Below are 19342 nucleotides of genomic sequence, written 5' to 3'. Positions count from 1 at the left end.
TGTGGACGTGATTTGTTGGCACCTGAAGCATGGCAACACTTGTGGGCTGCCCCCAGCTCATCCTTGATGCAAACAATGCTGGGGGTTAGAGAAGTCAAAGCGAGGGAAGAAAGAGGGTAATTTTACACAGAAGGGCATGAGGGGGAAAGAGGTGAGGAAAATTACAAGAAGCATCAATTTCTCTAATCTTTGGTAATTTTTCCTCCTCCCTTTTTCTTCAATTCCCCATTCTTCTTACCCCTCCCCCTCTTCTGCTCACCTACCCATCATCTCCCTCCTCCTTCCCCTCCCCCTTTTTCTGTGGTCTACTCTCCTCTCCGCTTCCTTCATCTTCAGCCCTTTACCCCTTCCAACAATCATGTCCCAGCTTCTGACAACCCCACTTCCTCATGTACCCACCTTCCTATTCACCTCGTCAAGCCTATCAACTGCCAGCTCATACACTTTCCCCTCCCCCCCACCTTCTTATTTTGGCTTCTTCCCCCTTCATTTCTAGTCCTGGATGAAGGGTCTCGGCCCAAAACATTGACAGTTTAATCCTCTCCATAATGCTGCCCGACCAGCTGAGTTCCTCTGGTATTTTGTGTGAGCACTGCAGATAATAAAACAGATGCAAGTCAATACTTGTCCAACAAACTAATTTATTAGCCAGCCACAGAACTATGAAATCGTTCAACAAACTTTGGTACAAAGAGTATGGATGACAGTGACGTTCCTCAGAGAACCTGCAGCAGTCCAGCCGCTCTGGGCATCATTCCCCGCTGTAGTCATCTGCTGTGCTGGAAGAAAAGGCGCCCAAGAGCTGGATTGCGGTGAACAGGAAGAGCTATCTTAACGCATGTGATTCTACCTACAACACCTAAGCTCGAAAATAAAAGAAAAACTAGAGTTTTGCAAATGCCATTGAAAATTCTTTGACCAAAATGAGAAATCTGAAAGCGGTGTGGAGCAGAGTGATGTTTGTACACATACTAGCCATGAGGAGCTGGAAGATTTCTTTAAAAAAACTCTTGCTTATTTACAAATATAGGTACAATAATAGGCTTGACTCAAGAAACTGATATTTATAGTTCATTAGAATTGCGTAAATGATCCAGTCTTACGTCAACACACTGAACACATGTTTAAGACAGCTGACATATCTTGATTTTATAAGGTAGCAAATAGACGCAGGAGAACCTTATATCTTGTTTTTAAAGAATAAACGACGAATTCTTGAAAACACGAGCATTAAATAACAAATCCAGCTAGATTGCTGCCAGCAGCCCTACACCTTCCCCTTTCCAATCATGTTCCATTCTTTGAAACACCAATTTAAAGTCCCGCTTTGCCATCATCTTTCTCTGTTGACCAGCAAATGAAACAATACTCACGAAGCAAATTAAATAACATTTAACCAATAACTATAAAAGCCACGACATTGTTTTTGGAAGTGGGCTCTGGTAACTGGGTAGAATGTGCATGGCCCCGAGATTTCGCCGGATGCTGGACACGCCCGGAACTGTTTAAATTTGCAGTGTCATCTGTCCATCTTTTACCCTTTCATATATACGTCTGCAGGTCAACTGTTATTCAACCCGGGACCATCTAGAAATGGTATTTACTCGACTCCACGGGCATTGGTTGCACGTCCGGAAAACAAAAAAACTCAGTTCAAATCTTTGCGCGAGGATGAATGAAAGGCCACCGATGTAACCGCCGGGAGTTGCGGCAAGGTCGGAGCCGCCACGTTTGGTATCAACATGCTTACTGCCAACTCCGCCCAAATCTGTGTTGGCTTCGAGGCTCTCTATCCATCCCCTCTCCTCGTGATATCGCTTTGGTAAGCCTGCTCCGTATCAGACAGGTAACCGTATGTAAAATGTGCGTGTGATCTTCGCCGCGTGCATCAAAGATGCCAAGGTGTTCCGTGCGTCTCAATCTCTGCAGGACAGACGAATCCTGCTCTCTGAAACCACCGGAGGTGTTGAAGAGGTGGAGAAGGCCGGTGCTGCCTCCACCTGGCCGGGCTTTCAGTGGGAAGTAGTCAACATTTAATTTAAAATGATAGTTGGAAAACATACAAAAATACACGTTAAATGTTAGTGCTCTTGGTCTATGCCAAGCAGCGGCCCTCTGTCCCAATGTGTCATGCTAGTAGAGAGAAAAAAAGACACTAACTGACGTTAGGGTGTGAAGCAGAAACTTGCCACAATTCAGATTTACTCCAGTTCGGCCGCTGAAGTGATTTCAGTCAGTGTTCTTTATTTTTTTCTCTCAAAAATTATTTTCTAACAAGATCTCCATACTGCTTCCGAAACTGGCTGCACTGTAGAAACTATGACCAAAGAAGGACAGACAGCAGCAAAAGGGTATGTTGGGAAATTCCTTTCGGCTTGTACACAAAGGTCTCAATTTATTTCCTCGGCGCCAAATCTAAAGGCGAATAGGAATCGAAACATTTGCTTTATGATAAGGTGCACGACGAAAAGATGTTTTGCCAGTAAACTCGAAACAGTTTGGGAGAATGGGAAAAAAAGAGGACAAAATCGTTTAGGGTAACCAAGCAAACACAATGATGTCCTTTTCGCGATCGAAGTTCTTGCTGTGTCCCCAGATCCATTGGGGATTTCGGCGAAGGTGGAATGGTCAGCTGAGGAGCTTTGTTTCAGTTAATATGGTCTCCACACGGCTTCTTCCAGCCTCCCAGCGGTGCTAATGTTTGTCGGGGAGTTGCTGTGGCTTCCATCTGCATCCACCACGTCGCTCTGGCTGGGTAGGTTTGGGTTGAGGAGGCTCGATCCCGTGGAGGCATTAGTGCAGGCGGGGAGGATGCGGGGCGGCGACCGCTCTCCGCCGGCCATCATGGAGAACTGGTAGGAGCCAGTAGAGGTGCCGTAGTACAGATGGTATGGAGAGGAGCTAGTTTGGAATGGTCCCGCCTGCCCCTGGGCAGAACCGGGGTAAGGGGGAGGCAGGTAGGTGTAGCGCGCTGCAGTTGTCATCGCTGACATGCCGATTCCGATGCCGCTGGTCACTGGCGTGGGCGTGTACGCGAAAGCTCCCGGGTAGTGCATCCGGGGGTCCGCGAAGCGGCTATCCGAGAGAGAGGGGAGAGCCGAGAACTGGCGGTCGATTCCCATTCTTGGGTCCCCAAATGCGGTGAGATCGGAGGCTCCTGCAAGAGAATACGGATCCAGTTAGCTAGGTAACTAACATTCAACACACAACAGGCAACTTCTCCCCAAAGTGCTCAACGTTTGGGGGTTTAATCCAGTTGGAAAATAATGAATAACAACGAAAGCAATAGCTTCAATCAAAGACCGGTTAGATAGTGCAGGCCGGCCTTCGGTCGGGCATTAAGTATAAAGATTGGGATGTCACGTTACTGTTGTAGTCGGCAGTTCTGGTCGCTTGGTTATAGGAAGGATGTGATTAAGCTGCAGAAGGCTCGGGGGGAAATTGACAAGGATGTTGCCACGGCGGGGGAGTGGCGTTACTGGAGGTATAAGGAGAGACTGGATACTCTGGGACAGTTTACATGGAGAGACGGAAGCGGAAGGGTGAACTCACAGAGATTTACAGAAACATGAAGAGCGTAAGTGACGTGGAAGGTCTTTTTTTTCCTTGGGGTAGGGGAGACTAAAAGGAGAGGACACAGATTTAAGGTGAGGGGGAGGAAATTGTTAAAGAAGGCCCGACGGCCACGTTGTAGTAAACATAGGGTGTTGCTTATATGCATCGTACCGCTGGAGGTCGTTGGTGGCAAGTACAATTACACATTTTGAAGATATTTGGACAGATAGATGATAGGGAATGATTTGGAGCGATTTGGGCCAAACAAAGGCAAATGGGACTAGCACAGATGGGCACACTGGTCGGCATGGAGGGATTGGGCCGAAGGGAGTGTTTTCCTGCTCTATATCTCCATAACTAAAAAAGCAAAAGGCGTTTTGTTTTACTTTCTCAATTCTGCTCAGAATCCACCTCAAATGGAACAAATACTTTGTACACCAAACTGTCATGCTGCACACGTCTGCAGATTGTTCAGTAAACGATGTTAAAAGACTGGTTATACCATGGGTTGGTACAGCAATTCCGACGCAGAAGAACGCAAGAGCCTGCAGGGAGTAGTGGTCGCTACCCAATACATCACAGCACAGCACAGCCTTCCCCACCACTGACGGAAGGTAGCATGGATCCCCAGCATATGGGACGGGTCCTCTTTTCTCCGATCATCAGAAACCTGAAGTCCCGCCCCGCCAAGTTCAGGAACAGCGACTTTCCCGCAATCATCAGGTTATTGAATAAATCTGCGCACGCCTGACCCTGGATTTCCAGCATTCGCAGGTTTTCCCGTGTTTGTAACCCTACCTCAGCAAGGAAACACTACGAGCCATCTCTTGCACTATAATGAAGTTGTCTCTCATTGTGTATTTTGCAAATTCGTTCTCCCTCTCTCCCATCCCCACGCTCCGGTGATGTGTGATGAGTCTGCCTTTCGTTGTCCGGTTTCCTCACCGTCCTTGTACAGGACAGGAGCTCGAATTTGAAATAGTTTCTGCAATTCGCAAATGCGTGGCCTGAAGAAATTTCCTCTTTGCTTTTGTTTGATAAGGGGCGAGAAGACAAACCAAGGATATTGGATTGTGTGGCGTCAGTAACAATAATGAGAAGGCGTCTTTTTATATACACTACTGAGGAATCCCTACCTGACATTCTAACAATGACAGTGTGTACTTATAAAGCATTAGTAATGTAGCAAATAAAAACCTCCGAATGGCCTCGGGACAGCTGTGTCAAACAGAATACGAGGCACACCACATAACAGGAAGTTGAGGCCGGTAACAAGAGCTGACCAACGCGGGCAGAGGAATAGATGGGACACCTAAAAGCGGGAGAGAGCGCCACGGAAGGCGACTGCCAAGGTGCCTTGACATTAAATTCAGGTCGAGTCCCGGCGAGCATGATAACAGTTCCCAGTATCATGCAGTCTAGGTTCGATGTCTCGGACACACCAATTCGGAATGGTAATGAACTCCTGGTTGATCTGCCAGGATCAAAAAGGTTTCGTGGTCATTTATCCTGCTGCCAGGCCAAGCATAATCAGGATTTGTTGTGGTTGTGATGGGATTTGTGGCCAGTCGATGGCAAACACGGGAAACCACTTCCTCTTTCCACAAGGTGACCCCATCTATCAGGGCCGTCTACACTGTACAGCGAAGCAATTGTCAACCACAGACTGTATTCCTGTGCAAACGCTGATTACTCATCGTCTGCCCAGTAAACATACATCGGTGATGTTGGTTTGGCTGCTTGTGTTTTGCCTCAGGAACTTTCCCTCAGTCTACACGGAGTTAACAATGCGGACTGTGTCCATGCTGCTCTTGCACAATCCGCACGGTGACTAAAGCGGTTGACTCACTTTGTAGATTTGCCATGTTTGGGAATGAACATAACCACTTCTTTGCTGAAGATGCAAATTTTAGAAAGATGATCGCATTTAGAAGGCTTTGTGTGTGTGAAAGAGACAGAGAGAGTGAGAATTTTACGCTAAATACAAACTCTGGGCAATTCTATAACAGCTGTTGTAACCTACATTGAGATTATTATAAACTTAATTGAGGTAGTGAATCAGGTTGCTAGTTTTTGTTTAATTGTTTTTTTTACAAACTATGTATAATTTATAGTTCAGGTTTTTTCTTGTTATGTTGCTTACATGTTTCTAAATGCCTGTCATGTTGCTGCCCGTAGGTTTATTCATTTCACCTGTGCGTACGCGTACTTGTGCTCATGAGAATAAACTCGACTTTGACCTTGACCTACAGCGACGGTGTTGTAACCCCCGCTGAAGTTATTCTACAACATGGAGTTGAAAGTTGTAACACTGAGGTCGCTGTAACCTACGCTATCGTCCTTCTAACCTATGGTAACCTACAGTACAACATAATGGAGACTAACGTACATGAATTTCATTTGTCGCTGTCCATCTCGGGGACTTGACTTGTTCGCATTGGCTACCCGCACTAATGACAAGCCAGTCCGGTTCACTCCATTCGCTCGCTTTCTATTCCTCCAACTGGCACTAGGGGTCACCCTTGTGCTCAAACGACAAAGTCTCAGACACACCAGATTCTGTAAATGCTAGAAATCTAGAGCAACACACACACACAAAATGATGGAGGTACTCAGCATCTCAGACTGCGCCTGTGGAGGGAACCATACAGTCGATACTTTGGAGACCCGATGCGGGGTTTCGGCCCGAAACGTCCAAATTCCTCCAGCATTTTGTGTGTTTTACCGAATGCCTTAGGGTGCCCGAGACACTTCTGTTTCCTCGGCCTTGAAGCATTACCTCTGTTTCTCTTATCACAGATGCTGCCTGATCCGCTGAGTGTTTCCGACATTTTTGTTATTTTATATTTCCAACATCTATATTCCCCCCTCCCCTGTTACTGCTTGCCCGAAGCCGCGAGTCAGAGAGAAACTCAGCGCCTTTCAAATCAAAGCGATCCGCCACATCGAGGATATCTTGGCTGCAAGCTGGATCTATTACAGCGGTGACAAGTCAGGACAACGTCTGCCAGACAAGGTGCGGCGGTGTTGTGAGGGTAATCAGACTGTGGAAGCAGACACAGGGTGACGAGCCAAACTATGACGAGCTCAACAATATCAGGCAGACCGCCGTGGTCTGCAAAGAGTGCAATATTTGATAAATAGAGGTAACGACTCTCTTCTGGGGGAGTGTCTTATTGTTTCTAACCTGTCTCATTATGTGGCGACTGTACAGCCGTCTCCCCTGAACGTCAGTGGGCGCTCCGCTTCACTAAAGTTACCGACTTTGCAATAACTTTACTGCCTGGGACTTGCTAAACTATTTCGTGTGGGCCACACTGTTCAGGGGAATTCCCTCAATCGTCCTTAGCCCAAGAGCGAGGGGGCCATGTAAAATAATTCTGCCTCCTCACACTCTCCCACCTCGGTGTACTTATGCATGGAAGGTTCTGTCTTCGGCAGCACATTCCCCGATAAAGGTTCACATCAGCAAACTTATCTTTACGACAGTCAGCGTCTCGCACAAATTCCACCTTGGGACCTAAGATGCACAGTATCCCCGGATAGTCCCATTGACGCTTGAATAGGTAATTAAATAAGGACAGCAGTCGCTTTACCTCCTGGCCTCAGCGCTCACAAATCGGATGGGATACCCACTCCACGTCCTCACAAGTGTGAGTTTCCTCTGTTAACATCTCACTGCGTCTCCCCTCAAAGTGACCCGTTCCCTGTTCAGCACGCAAAATGCCGGAGGAACTCAGCAGGCCAGCGTCGACCCGAAATGTCGGCTGTACTTTTTTTTCCATAGATGCAGCCTGGCCCGCTGAATTTCTCCAGCATTTTGTGTGTGTCGCTCAGATTTCTCGCATCTGCAGATTTTCTCTTGTTTGCTCCCCGGTTAGTCTTGCAGGTAATCTGGATTTTCTAAGACAAGGAAGTTCTATACACTGGGGTCTCCCTTGCAGTCTTTTTAATAGATTGTTAGATTAAATAATGTGTCTGGTTCTCTCTGTGATAATTCGAAAAAGTAGTGCATGATAGAAAGTTAGACTTCAAACGTGTTGTCATGTTATTTCGGCAAATAAGAAAAAGAGCCTTTGCTCTTCTCGTTAAATTGAAGTTTGTCTCCTGTATCAGTCTATTTTAGATCCTATTTATCTTGTATGTAAGGTATTAGTCCGCTGTCATGGGGTTCGACATAAATATCAGAATAGGTACGTATAATTAACCGCTCGTGAGAGTGGTCCGAAGACTACAGGTACCTCCATGTTTTAAAAATAAGTGCAGACTTTAATCTGCTTGGCTATCCCGCAATTATTCCCATTAGATGCAATACCCGCAGTCAGCTCAGGGGGGCAGGCTTGGCCAACTCTTTCGCGAGTGCAGCTCATTTTCTCTCCCCCCAAAGGTCACTTCTGGCTAAACTTTAAGACTTGTGGCTCACCTGAAAGCCGGCTGGAAATTTCGGCTGTGATTGTTGGCATGCCGCTTGCTCGGCCGGGGGATATGGGAGTTGCAGGATGAACGGAGGGTGTTGTTATCTGCCCGAGGTAAGGGTAGGACTGATCGTAGCTCCACGGCGGAGAGGGCTGGACGTGCCTGGTATCTGGAGAGAGAGGATGGTAGAAGGTGTTGAGACAGCTGGAGAGAAAATAAAAACAACCATCAAAACAGACTCGGGGGCTTATTGCGTCATTATTTCCAAACCATAAAACTTAGGAGCAGAATCTGGCCATTCGGCCCATCGACTTCGCTCCACCATTTATAAATCCCATTCTCCTGTCTTCTCCCTGTAACCTTTGACACCTTTACTAAGTAATCAACCTCCACTTTGAATATACCCCAATGACTTGGCCTGCACAACAAATTTCACAGATTCACCACCCTCTGGCTACAGAAATACAGGGGAGTAAACAGTCAATATTTCCAGCCGAGAGCCAAATTCTGTCAGCACTTGTCTGTGGTGCTGCAGAACCTATTCTGTCTGTGACAGCACCAAGGCTCTCTGCTTCTGGAGAAATTATTTCAAATACTTTGATTTCAATGGGGAATAGGTGGCATAGTTGACACTTCCCATCATTACATGGACAGTACTCACTAAGGGAGTGGAAAACTTTACTTGAACTTTGTAATGAGGAGCAGACAGGACACATTCATTTTCAAAGAGACCAATCCACTGGAAGTTTTCTGTGGACAGTACTTTTCTGGGGAAAGGATCCTGTGACCTCCCTGAATCCACACACCAAGTTGATGCTTGGTGCTGATATGAGATCCATGGGAGTGCTTGAATCACAGTAGGAAATCTTGTGGATCAGAAAATGGCAAGAAAGACTCCAGATCTGAAACAATTACGTCCCCCCCCCCTTTCCACAGATGCTGCCCAACCTGCAGAGAGCTTCCATTGTTTTCCATTTTGAACCTGGTGCCTGGCTCAACCCAGGGGAGGGCTGAGCACCAAGACGCCCAGCAGGAGCAGAAAGTTGAATGCTGCGTAACCTGGTTCTCTGAAGGCAGCTGCTGGAGTCGGGAAGAGCTGCTCATAGAGCCACAACCTGCAGGTCCAGAGGTGCAGGCTGATGAGCTATCAGCACAGAAATCGGCTTCTCAGCCTAACTGCTCCCTACTGGCCAGGAAGACCAACTAAGCTCATCCTATTTGAGCACATTTGGCCCACATCCCTCTAAACTAGAGGTTCCCAACCTTTTTTATTCCATGGACCCCAGGTTGGGAACCTGCTGTAAACATTTCCTTTCTCTGTATTTGTCTTTTGTTAATGTACCTGTATCAACTATTTCCTCTAGCAGTTCATTCCTTGCAAGGACCACCGTCCATGTGAAATATTTGCCCTTCAGGTCCCTATTAAATGTCTCCCCTCTCACTTTAAACCTATACTCTTTAGTGTTTGATTGCAAGCATCACCAGAACTATGCCCCCCTAGGATTTTATACAACTCTATTAGATCGCCTGTCATTCTCCTACGAGAAGCAGAGAATGAGGAAGGTCACTAGCGGAAGTCACACAAGAAAAGTGCAGGAGGATGGGATGGAATGCACGGACACTCCCTAATAGAGAGAACGTTTTCTAATGGAACCGTAATCACAGTCCAGCTCGCCCCGCTCTCTCATCCTCAACATTAACGCAGTCCACGGTAATGAGGCAAGAGCACCTAGATGACTCATTATAATCCTCCATATCTTCGCTTGCTGGACAATGCACACTAGTTACAGCACTTAAATATACCAGTCCCTGATCTGCTTACTGAAATGTGTTTATTTACTATTTTATTTAGAGATACTTCGCGGTAACAGGGTTATGCTTATCGCTGCACTACAGTGCTGCCCGGAATGACTCGCGGCCTCTGGTTACTGAGATAAGAGGGACATAGTGTTTCTGTGCGCATTGCTCCACTCAGATGCCCCAGTGCAGACAAATGTAGTCTCTTCCAGTTGGGATCTTCTAATGGTGGTGCTGCTGCTCTCCAAGTTTCTCAGCACACTGCAAGTTACTAGAGTGGTTAAGAAGGTGTATGGTGTGTTGGCCTTCATTACTCGGACAATTGAGTTCAAAAGTCATGAGCTGATGTTGCAGCTTCTATAAAACTCTGGTTAGGCCACTGCTGGAGTATTGCGTTTGTTCTGGTCACTTCATTGCAGGAAAGGATGTAGGAGCTTTCAGAGAGGGTGAGGTGATGTTAAAACTCTGGTTAGGCCACTGCTGGAGTATTGTGTTTAGTTCTGGTCACCTCATTGCAGGAAGGATGTAGGAGCTTTTAGAGAGGGTGCAGAGATAAGTTTATTTATTGAGATACAGTGCAGAATAGGCTGCTATGGCCCTTTGAGCCACACCGCCCAACAACTCTTGATTTAACCCTAACCTAATCACAGGATAATTTACAATGACCAACTAACCTAGCAACCGGTACATCTTTGGACTATGGGGGGAAACTTGGAGCACTTAGAAGAAACCGACATGGTCACAGGGAGAATATAATAATCCTCACAGGCAGCAGCAGGAAAGCTGCTAGGATGCTGCCTAGATTGGAGAGGATATCTTATGAGGCTAATGTTTTTCTCTTTGAAGTGAAAGAGGATGAGAGGTGACTTGACAAAGGATTACAAGATTATAAGAGGGATAGATAATGTGGACAGCCAGTGCACAATGGCCAAAATGAGGGGCATAACACTGAGGTTTTTGCAGGAAAGTAAACCGGGTTGTCGGGGTAGTTTTTTTTAAAACAAAGAGTAGTAACTGTATGGAAGGCACTGCTTGGGGTGGTGGTATTACAGATATATTGGGGACATTTACGAGTCTCTTAGACAGGCACATGGATGAAAGAGAAATTGGGGCTATGTGGGAGGAAAGGGTCAGATTGATCTTGGAATAGGTTAAAAGGTCGGCACAACATTGTAGGCCGAAGGGCCAGTACTGTGTTGCATTATTCTATGTTCTCTCCTAATATGTATCTCACTGACAAGGATTCTTTTTGAGTGAATTTAGGGAACAATTCCCTCTCTTCCCTCGGTAGCCAGAGTGTGTTGCAACATCTTTCTGCTGAGGTCAATGTGTCTTTGAGGACCGCTGTCCTTCTCGGATTGATGAGTAGCAAATTGTTGGAATTCAATCAAGTTGATCCCTTTTGGAACAATGCAGATTTCGTTTCAACTCATGTCACTGGGTGTAAATCGGATTCTCTGTCCTTTCAGGATCCAATTGGACATTAGTATTCTACACAATGTAGGTTTAGCACAACAAAAAGGTCAAGTCCTTTTTCTAGACTGCGTTGTGATTCCTGACAGCCACAGTCAGACACTATATGTTCCTTACATTTCATATCTGCACTAAGAACCAAGAGGCCTGGTACTTTCGAAGTACTGTATACACTGGTCCAAGCAAAAATACCATCCAGTTTCAAAACAACATTTGTTGCCAAAATGGAGACAAAGCTCTGCCTGGGGCAGTGTTTAATCTTTGCAAACTCAGCAGAATACCACACCTAAATCCTGACAGTAAATAATGAACAGACTCAAAGAAACATTTTTATGAACTGTTTTAGAACTTCTGCCTGTCTATCACTGATCCTTCGTATCAGAGCTTTATTCCTGAACTCAAGCATGTTGGGTCACCCTGTAAGTAGGTACTGGATTGTGTTTGTTTGTCAAATGAAGTTAAGAATATTGAAAACTGACTAATGAGGAAAATCTTTAACAGACTAGTGAGAAATAGCAGGCTCTGTATTTTGTCCTGACGAAGGGTCTCGACCCGAAACGTTGACAGCGCTTCTCCCTATCGATGCTGCCTGGCCTGCTGTGTTCCACCAGCATTTTGTGTCTGTTGAGGCTCTGTATTTTGTACAGTTCATTATCAAAGGGGCTGATATCTGGAAGCCTTTTGGGTATGAGGGATGTAAGGTGCCCCATGGGGTGCTGGGGTGGAGATACCTCTCTACCAAAGGAGGTGTAAGGTGCCTTCCCTCTGCTAGCCTGCAGGTGTAGTACCTGCTTAGCCCCCAATCAGGGGCACATGAAGCCATGGGAGCAGATGTGCATATCACAGGTCCTGGTTATACGACTCAGTCCTGACGAAGGGTCTCAGCCCGAAACGTTGACTGCTTGTTTCAATGGATGCTGCTGGACCTGCTGAGTTCCTCCAGCTTGTTTGTACGTGTTGGTTATGCGACCACTGACACCAGGCAGACAATCTCTGAGTATTGATAATGGCTGGGATCACCCACCACGTAAAGTCACTGCCCAGAAGAAAGCAATGGCAAACCACTTCTGTAGAAAAATTTGCCAAGAACAGTATTGGCCATGGAGACCATGATCACCCATGTCATACGACACGGTACACACTGATGATGATGAAACTGCCCCAGAATCAGTGGGGTGCAGTTAGAGGGGGTGAGTGGTTAGTGATACCAAAATGAAAGCAGGCTCTCTTTCCCATTTTCTGAAGGATCCCATGGTGATTCAGTAATTTTATCAACTCAATGATTCGGTGCTGGCTGTACTTCCATTTCTTTTCTCTTTTCAGTTTTGAGGGAACAACATTTCTCTTTCCATTGGATTAACCTCTGGCATATTGGTTATTTGGACGAAAAGGACAACAATGGGAATGAAGATGGGGAGAGTGTTTAGGGGACAGTGGGATTTATATCATGGATTTAACACAAGTCAAGGTAACCTCTGGGATTCCTATCTCAGTTCACTTCCATTAGGATCATTGCTCAGAATATTAGCTGTTGCTTTATCATTTCCCAGGGCAAACACTTTCAATCCAATTCCTAAGATGGTACAGTTCACCATATCAAGGGAACACAGTCTCACAGGTTTCCTTGGTCTACTTGGAGTTATAGTCTTGGAGCCAAACAGCATGGAAACAGACCTATCAACCTAACTGGTCCATGGCAACCAAGAAGACTGTCTGAGCTCATCCTATTTGCTCCACATCCCTCTAAACCTTTTCTCTCCATGCCCCGTCCAAGTATTTCTGGATGAAGTACGCATCAGCTGTGAGAAGATGAAGGAATCCAAGGCTTTCACAGCTGGGGTGATATCCTTGAGATGTCCAGACCTGGAGTGATATCCTGGGGATATCCAGACCTGGAGTGATATCCTGGGGATATCCAGACCTGGAGTGATATCGTGGAGATATCCAGAGTTGGACTGATATCCTGGAGATATATCACTGCCGGAGTAACATCCCCAAGTATTTTTCATCAACTAGGGAAGGGTTTTCTGTATCTTGTTCTCTAGAATTAGCCTGGGTAATTATCAGCCTTTTCAGCTTACCCAGATCATGTGATCTAGGGTGAAGTAGAATCTTTTTGCCCCAAATATGGTGAGATTATGGGATCTCTGGAGTGAGAGACCCAAAGACCAAAAGACCCAATCATGAAACTCAGCCACCACTTTTTGCAGCAGAATATTTGGATCTTGGATTGACCTGGATAACCACGTGTAGACCCACCAACATACAGCCACTTGGGAGAACATCATATACGAACTAAGTGATTGCAGAGGGAAGAAGGATGGAGAGTGGCAGCAAGACGTTCTGATCTCCGAACCCCTAACATGAATTGAGTGGCTCCCGTCTGTGCCTCACTTTCTCATTTTTACACCAGGCACAAGACTATTTGCCAGGAAGACAAATAACCATGAACACATAGACAGATAGCCCAGTCAACACCATCCCTTATCAGAGCATGCATGAAATAAGGGAAGCTGTCTGCTTACAAGACAAATATTGTCCATTCATAGACTGTGTGGCCAGCAAATTGATCTCCTTCTTGCACCTTTGGTCCTCCTGGATGCAGTTTCCAGGAAATATTAGAAATATTTTAATCTTAATTTGTGGTTAATGTTCTTTCAAAGGAATTTAACAACACCCACTATTTTAATGAGAGACTGCGGTAAACCCAAAAGGTTATTTAGTAACAGCAAAGAACCATTGCCTGAGGCGCAGGCACTATCATGCCTGACTCCCTGACCAGCATGGAAGACAAGTCAGGCGTAACTTGAGGAGACTCCCCAATGGAGACATCCTGCGGTTGACAGTCAACAACCTGAATGTGTTGTGGTCAGGTCACATGGCAAACTTGTACTTGTGACATTTCCCAGAAACACCCTGGACTGCCATATATGCAGAGGAAAAACTCTGAAATGCTTTGCTACTTGGCAACCTTCTCGTGCATGTCAATAAGCTACGGTAGTGAGCGGCCAAAGAACCAACTTCTGGACCTAAGGAAGCCTGCCAAGGTTCAGACCCTTCGACAATGGTGCCCAGAGGACACCACAATGGTTTTCTAGGTCAGAACAAGCTTCCCTCATGTCAAATTCCATGCTGAATATGATGCAGTGTTACAAAGTTTACCTCAAAATGTATAGCCAGCTACCTTAAAAATCTTCTTTTGAATCCCCTTTTACTTTGGCTTCCAAAGATGACCCTGATGACACAGGCAGCTAACAATCTGCTCATTGTCTCAGACAGGTGTTAGGTTTGAGTTGATTCAGAGCCAAGGCGTGGATCTCAGCCAAATCTCTGAGCAAAAACATATACCAGCCATCCGGAGCTGTTGCAGCAGCAAGCTGGGGAGTCAGCAATTCAAAGCTCATCTCTCTCTCTCTCTCTCTCTCTCTCTCTCTCTCTCTCTCTCTCTCTCTCTCTCTCTCTTCTCCCCCCCCCCCCCCCCACACACACCAGACAGAAGCAGGATCAGTCAACAGCCAGTTCTTCAGTTAACGTCTGCAGACTATCTGTAAAAATCAGACAAATGTCTGTTTGGTTTTACCCTGCCTTCCAAGCTATGTGAATGCCCTCCAAAGCCCAATAGTAAATGGCATTGATAAAAATCCTAGCATAAAGCTTTCAAAGACCCTGATCTGAAATATTAAGGGGTAGAAATTTGAAACCTTGCTCTTGCGCAGTGGACCACATTTCCAAACTGTGGTTCCACTGCTGTCAGCAGCTGCAGTGCTCCAAGTACATACATTACTCCTTTACCTGTGTAGTGCAGACAAAGGCAAACAATTTTTTATTTGGGTTAAGTGTTGCTTTTGGACTAAAAATCAAAAACAGGAACATCAAGCTCAAAGGAGGAGTTGGCCAGATGTTGTTTGAAGCAAGTAATGTCTGGTCTGGTGATCAACTTGTCCACATGCCTGCTCAATTCCCATTTCCTCTGCTCCCCTAATGTCATACCAAGTACTGATATACTGAATGGACTGGGCAGGGGAGAGTGGGATGGTGCCACCCTGTAGTCTCAATGTTCTTGTGCTGGCAAGCTTTAAAGATAAAAGTATTTTCCCAGTGCAGGCTACAGTCCAAACTTCTTCTGGGGAGCACAGATGTAGACAGAGTAACACTTGGCTATCATGTTCTCTGTGAAAAACCAACCCACCAACCTCCACTTATGTTTGAGAAATGGCACTTGGAAGTGGTCCCTGACGACAGTCAGAACCAAAGGACCACACCCTGTCAAAGGTCATCTACTTCGAGGGATAAAGGGAGAAAAGAAATCCAGAGGAGCATTTTCAGAAGGCAGCATGCATCCATATACAGCCTCCCATCCTTATCTCCAAAAAAAAATACACAGCATTGCAGGAAGCATTCAGATACAGTGCGATTATACACACTGCTATGAAAACTCCCCAAAAGACAAACACTGTTACACATGGATTTTCTGTCATTCTGAAGTTGTAATGTGATTATTCTTAATCAACAAGTGCATGACTTGTGGAAGTAGTTTCCATTAGTTTTGCTCACTATTGAAAGTCCATTCATAAAACTACAATAGCAGTTTGATAATAAATCTGTTTCCATTTGTCTTTTTACATATGATTTAAATTATCCAATTTGAAGTCAGTCCAGTGAAAAAGCCATGTTTCAGAAACTGTTTTTCCGGTTCAAACAGTAAAGAATCCATGCAGATAAAATCTGAATGATTTTATGAAAACATTTTTAAAATATTTTATAAAACTCAAAACACATTGGTTTGGACAAGCAAAAAGAACGGTGTGAACATTATTTTATTGAAATTAAAATAAATAAGTTATTTCCAAGTTTTCCCTCCTCTCCTAAAAGTGCAACATCTGGCTAGTTTATGATTAGATCTGGGTTTTGAACTTCTGCCCAAATAACCATCTCCTATGATATACACTGACAAGATAAATATGGATGAAAAAGTCAATTTTGAACATCTTATCTTAATTAGCAAACACTATCACTCCCAATTCCTGATCTGTGGACATGAATGGTACACTAACTTTACTTAAGTAATCCTGTTCCCTCAGAGTTGACTGGACCAAAGTTAGATTAATGCCATTCTAAAGATGCATTTCCAGTATGAAATATTGCAGACTAGGAATGTAAGACCAGGCTATATAAAAAAGATGACTGGAGAAGCAAGTATTTTTCTTGGAACAGGAGTTACACGCGAGAGCAAAAAGACAATTCAAAATAAAGAAGGGAGTAGATTGTGCAGATTGGTAGACACTGCAATAAATACAATGGATCTGAACACATGAACGCACGAGAATCTGCAGATGCTGGAACTTGAGAAATGCTCAGAAAATGCTGGTAGATTTCAGCAAGTCAGGCAGCAGCTGCAGAGTGGAATAAACAGGCGATGTTTCAGGCTGAAACTCTTCATCAGAATATTCATTGATAAATGCACTCAGTGTCCACTTTATTAGATACAACTGCTCATTAATGCAAATATCTAATCAGCCAATCATGTGGTAGTAACTCAATGGATAAAAGCATGCAGACCTGGCCAGGAGGTTTAGTTGTTGCTCAGACCAAACATCAGAATGGGGGAGAAGTGTGATCTAAGTGACTTTGAATGTGGAATGACTGTTGGTGCCAGACAGAGTAGTTTGTAGTATCTCAGAAACTGCTGACCTCCTGGGATTTTCACGCACAACAGCCGCTAAAGTTTATAGAAAATGGTGCGAGAAACAAAATAGAAGCATCCAGTGAGTGGAGGTTCTGTGGGCAAAAACACCTGTTAATGAGGGAAGTCAGAGGAAAATGGCAAGATTGGTTCAAGGTGACAGGAAGGCAACAGCAACTTAAATAACTGTGTGCTACAACAGTGGTGTGCAGAAGGTAATCTCTGAATGCACGACACCTCAAAGCTTGAAGTGGATGGGTTACAGCAGCAGAAGACCACAAACATCTGCTCAGTAGCCACTTTATGAAGAACAGGAGCTACTAATGGAATGGCTGCAGAGTGTATATGAATATTGTGAATGGCTGGATCTTCAAAAAGTACATTCTGAACAACAGAGAACAATTGAAAATACGGATTAAAGCTGATATATTTAGTGGTGAGATATTTGAAAGAATAGCATCTGAACACCTTTCTAGTCTCTCATTACCAAAACTGACAACTTTAAACAGTATTTTTGATCATCTCTACAGTTCATAGTGTGCAATATTCACATATGTATCAAAGAATGCAGACAACAGGACAGACATGTTGTTCCTTGTCAATGACTGGCTGCTGCAAATTTGTAATAGTATCAACAATACCAATCGTGGAATATCAACCTATTTTAGAAGTTGCAACGTCATTGTACAATGACGGAATGTACACAAACAAATGCCTGTCAGACGCAACGATGGAGAATCTATATCACGTTGCATTAAAAGTGGCAGCAAAACCAACACTTTGATTTTAACACCAGACTACTCAGGGGTTCAGGACTGGGTTATTTAAAATACAGCTGGTTTTTAACCGAGCTCTCATGTCCTTGACAATCTCACCTGGCTTCTCCGAACAATAAAATCAGGTCTTAAATGACATCAAATGGGTGACAAACAAGAGAAAATCTGCAGATGCTGGAAATCAAAGTAATCCACATAAAATGCTGTAGAAACTCAGCAGGCCAGGCAGCATCAATGGAAAACAGTAAACAGTCAACGTTTTGGGCTGAGACCCTTCACCAGTCCTGATGAAGGATCCCAACCTGAAACGCTGACTGTACTCTTTTTTCCTTAGGTGCTGCCGGGCTGCTGAGTTCCTCCAACATTTTGTGTGTATTAATCAAATGGGTGACTTCATTCTCTGCAGAGTAGGGTCAGGAATTGTATCCAAATGAAGAAGGAATGGTTTCAAGTATCCTAGTTACTGTGGTAATGAACAAGCCTAACTTAAAGCTTTCTGAACATTAATATAAGGCTTGAGAAGGGAAGATGGTTATGTAATTGAGTAGTTAGTATGTATACTACTCAGATGCTGTTGTTTCAGTTACTGTGGAAAAAGATTTTCAATTGTGTAGCCATATTAGGAGATGGTGCAGAGCTGAGATAATGTGTGAAAACCTCTTCATTAAAGTAGTCTAGGGGGTCCTAACCTGGGTCCATAGTTCCCTTGTTTAATGGTATTAGTCTATGGCATAAAAAAAGGTTAGGAAACCCTGAAGTAGTCTTTGACACAGAGACTGTTAGTGCAAGCAATTACCTGTCTGTAATTTAGAAAGATTACATAGATGATTCGGATCAAAATTATATGGTCATTAAGCTGGGAGAGTCATGGGAGTAGGTGCAACTATTCTTAGACTAAAGTTATATGGTTAGGAAGGGATGGGTGCAGATATGAATACAGCATTGGGAAAGCAGAAGCTATACAACAGAGATAGGGGACAGCAAAGAAATGGTGAACCAGCTCATGATTCCCACATAAGGACTGAAGGGGACTTGAAGTGAGTGAAGTGAAGGCGGCTGAGACATTACAGCACAGTTCAGGCCCTTCGGCCCAATATGTTGTGCTGAGCTTTTGACCTACTCTAAGATCAATCTAATCCGTCCCTTCCCACATAGCTCTCCATTTTTCTATTGTCCATGTGCCTATCCAAGAGTTTCTTAAATGCCCCTAATGTCTCAGCCTCCACCATCAGCTCTGGCAGGACATTCCATGCACCCACTACTCTCTGTTTCATCTTGTGCACATCTATCAGGTCACCTCTCCTCCTCCTTCGCTCCAAAGAGAAAAGCCCTGGCTCACTCAGCCTATCCTCATTATCAAGAGAACACCATAAGAAGAGAAGTATTCCAGAAGGACAGCTACAGGTGCAAAGCTTTACCGGTAACTAGTGCAATCGTTAAGCAATTACCTTGTCATCTCTAGAACAACTCAACGAACCTCAGCTTGATGTGTAAGCTGAGTCTGTACCCATGAAGTCTACATTGACAAGAAGCCACATGCTTACTTTGAATGGGAGTGTCGATAAACTGAACGAGTAAACGGCCTGAGACACAAGACTTCATTGGAAGGTGCCCCCTTTAGCCCATCAAAATGAGGTATCAT

At 44.7% G+C, this 19342-nt stretch overlaps 1 protein-coding gene across 4 annotated transcripts in view; it reads right to left on the bottom strand.

Annotated features, from left to right (window-relative positions):
• Nucleotides 1-624: 624 nt before the first annotated feature.
• The window catches only part of runx1 (RUNX family transcription factor 1), a 221758-nt gene continuing 203040 nt past the window's right edge, over nt 625-19342 (bottom strand). For all 4 annotated transcript variants that reach the window (XM_059968726.1, XM_059968725.1, XM_059968727.1 and 1 more), the window contains 2 exons: nt 7979-8140; nt 625-3157 (listed from right to left, as the gene is read on the bottom strand). In XM_059968726.1, coding sequence (XP_059824709.1) covers nt 2652-3157; nt 7979-8140 — 668 coding nt within the window. In that variant the 3' untranslated portion in view covers nt 625-2651. The remainder of the gene's footprint in view (nt 3158-7978; nt 8141-19342) is intronic.

The sequence above is a fragment of the Hypanus sabinus genome, chromosome 4 (genome assembly GCF_030144855.1).
Source record: "Hypanus sabinus isolate sHypSab1 chromosome 4, sHypSab1.hap1, whole genome shotgun sequence".
Classification (NCBI taxonomy): Eukaryota; Metazoa; Chordata; class Chondrichthyes; order Myliobatiformes; family Dasyatidae; genus Hypanus; species Hypanus sabinus.
Note: the sequence above shows the minus strand (reverse complement) of the source record. Positions and strands in the feature narration are given on the sequence as shown.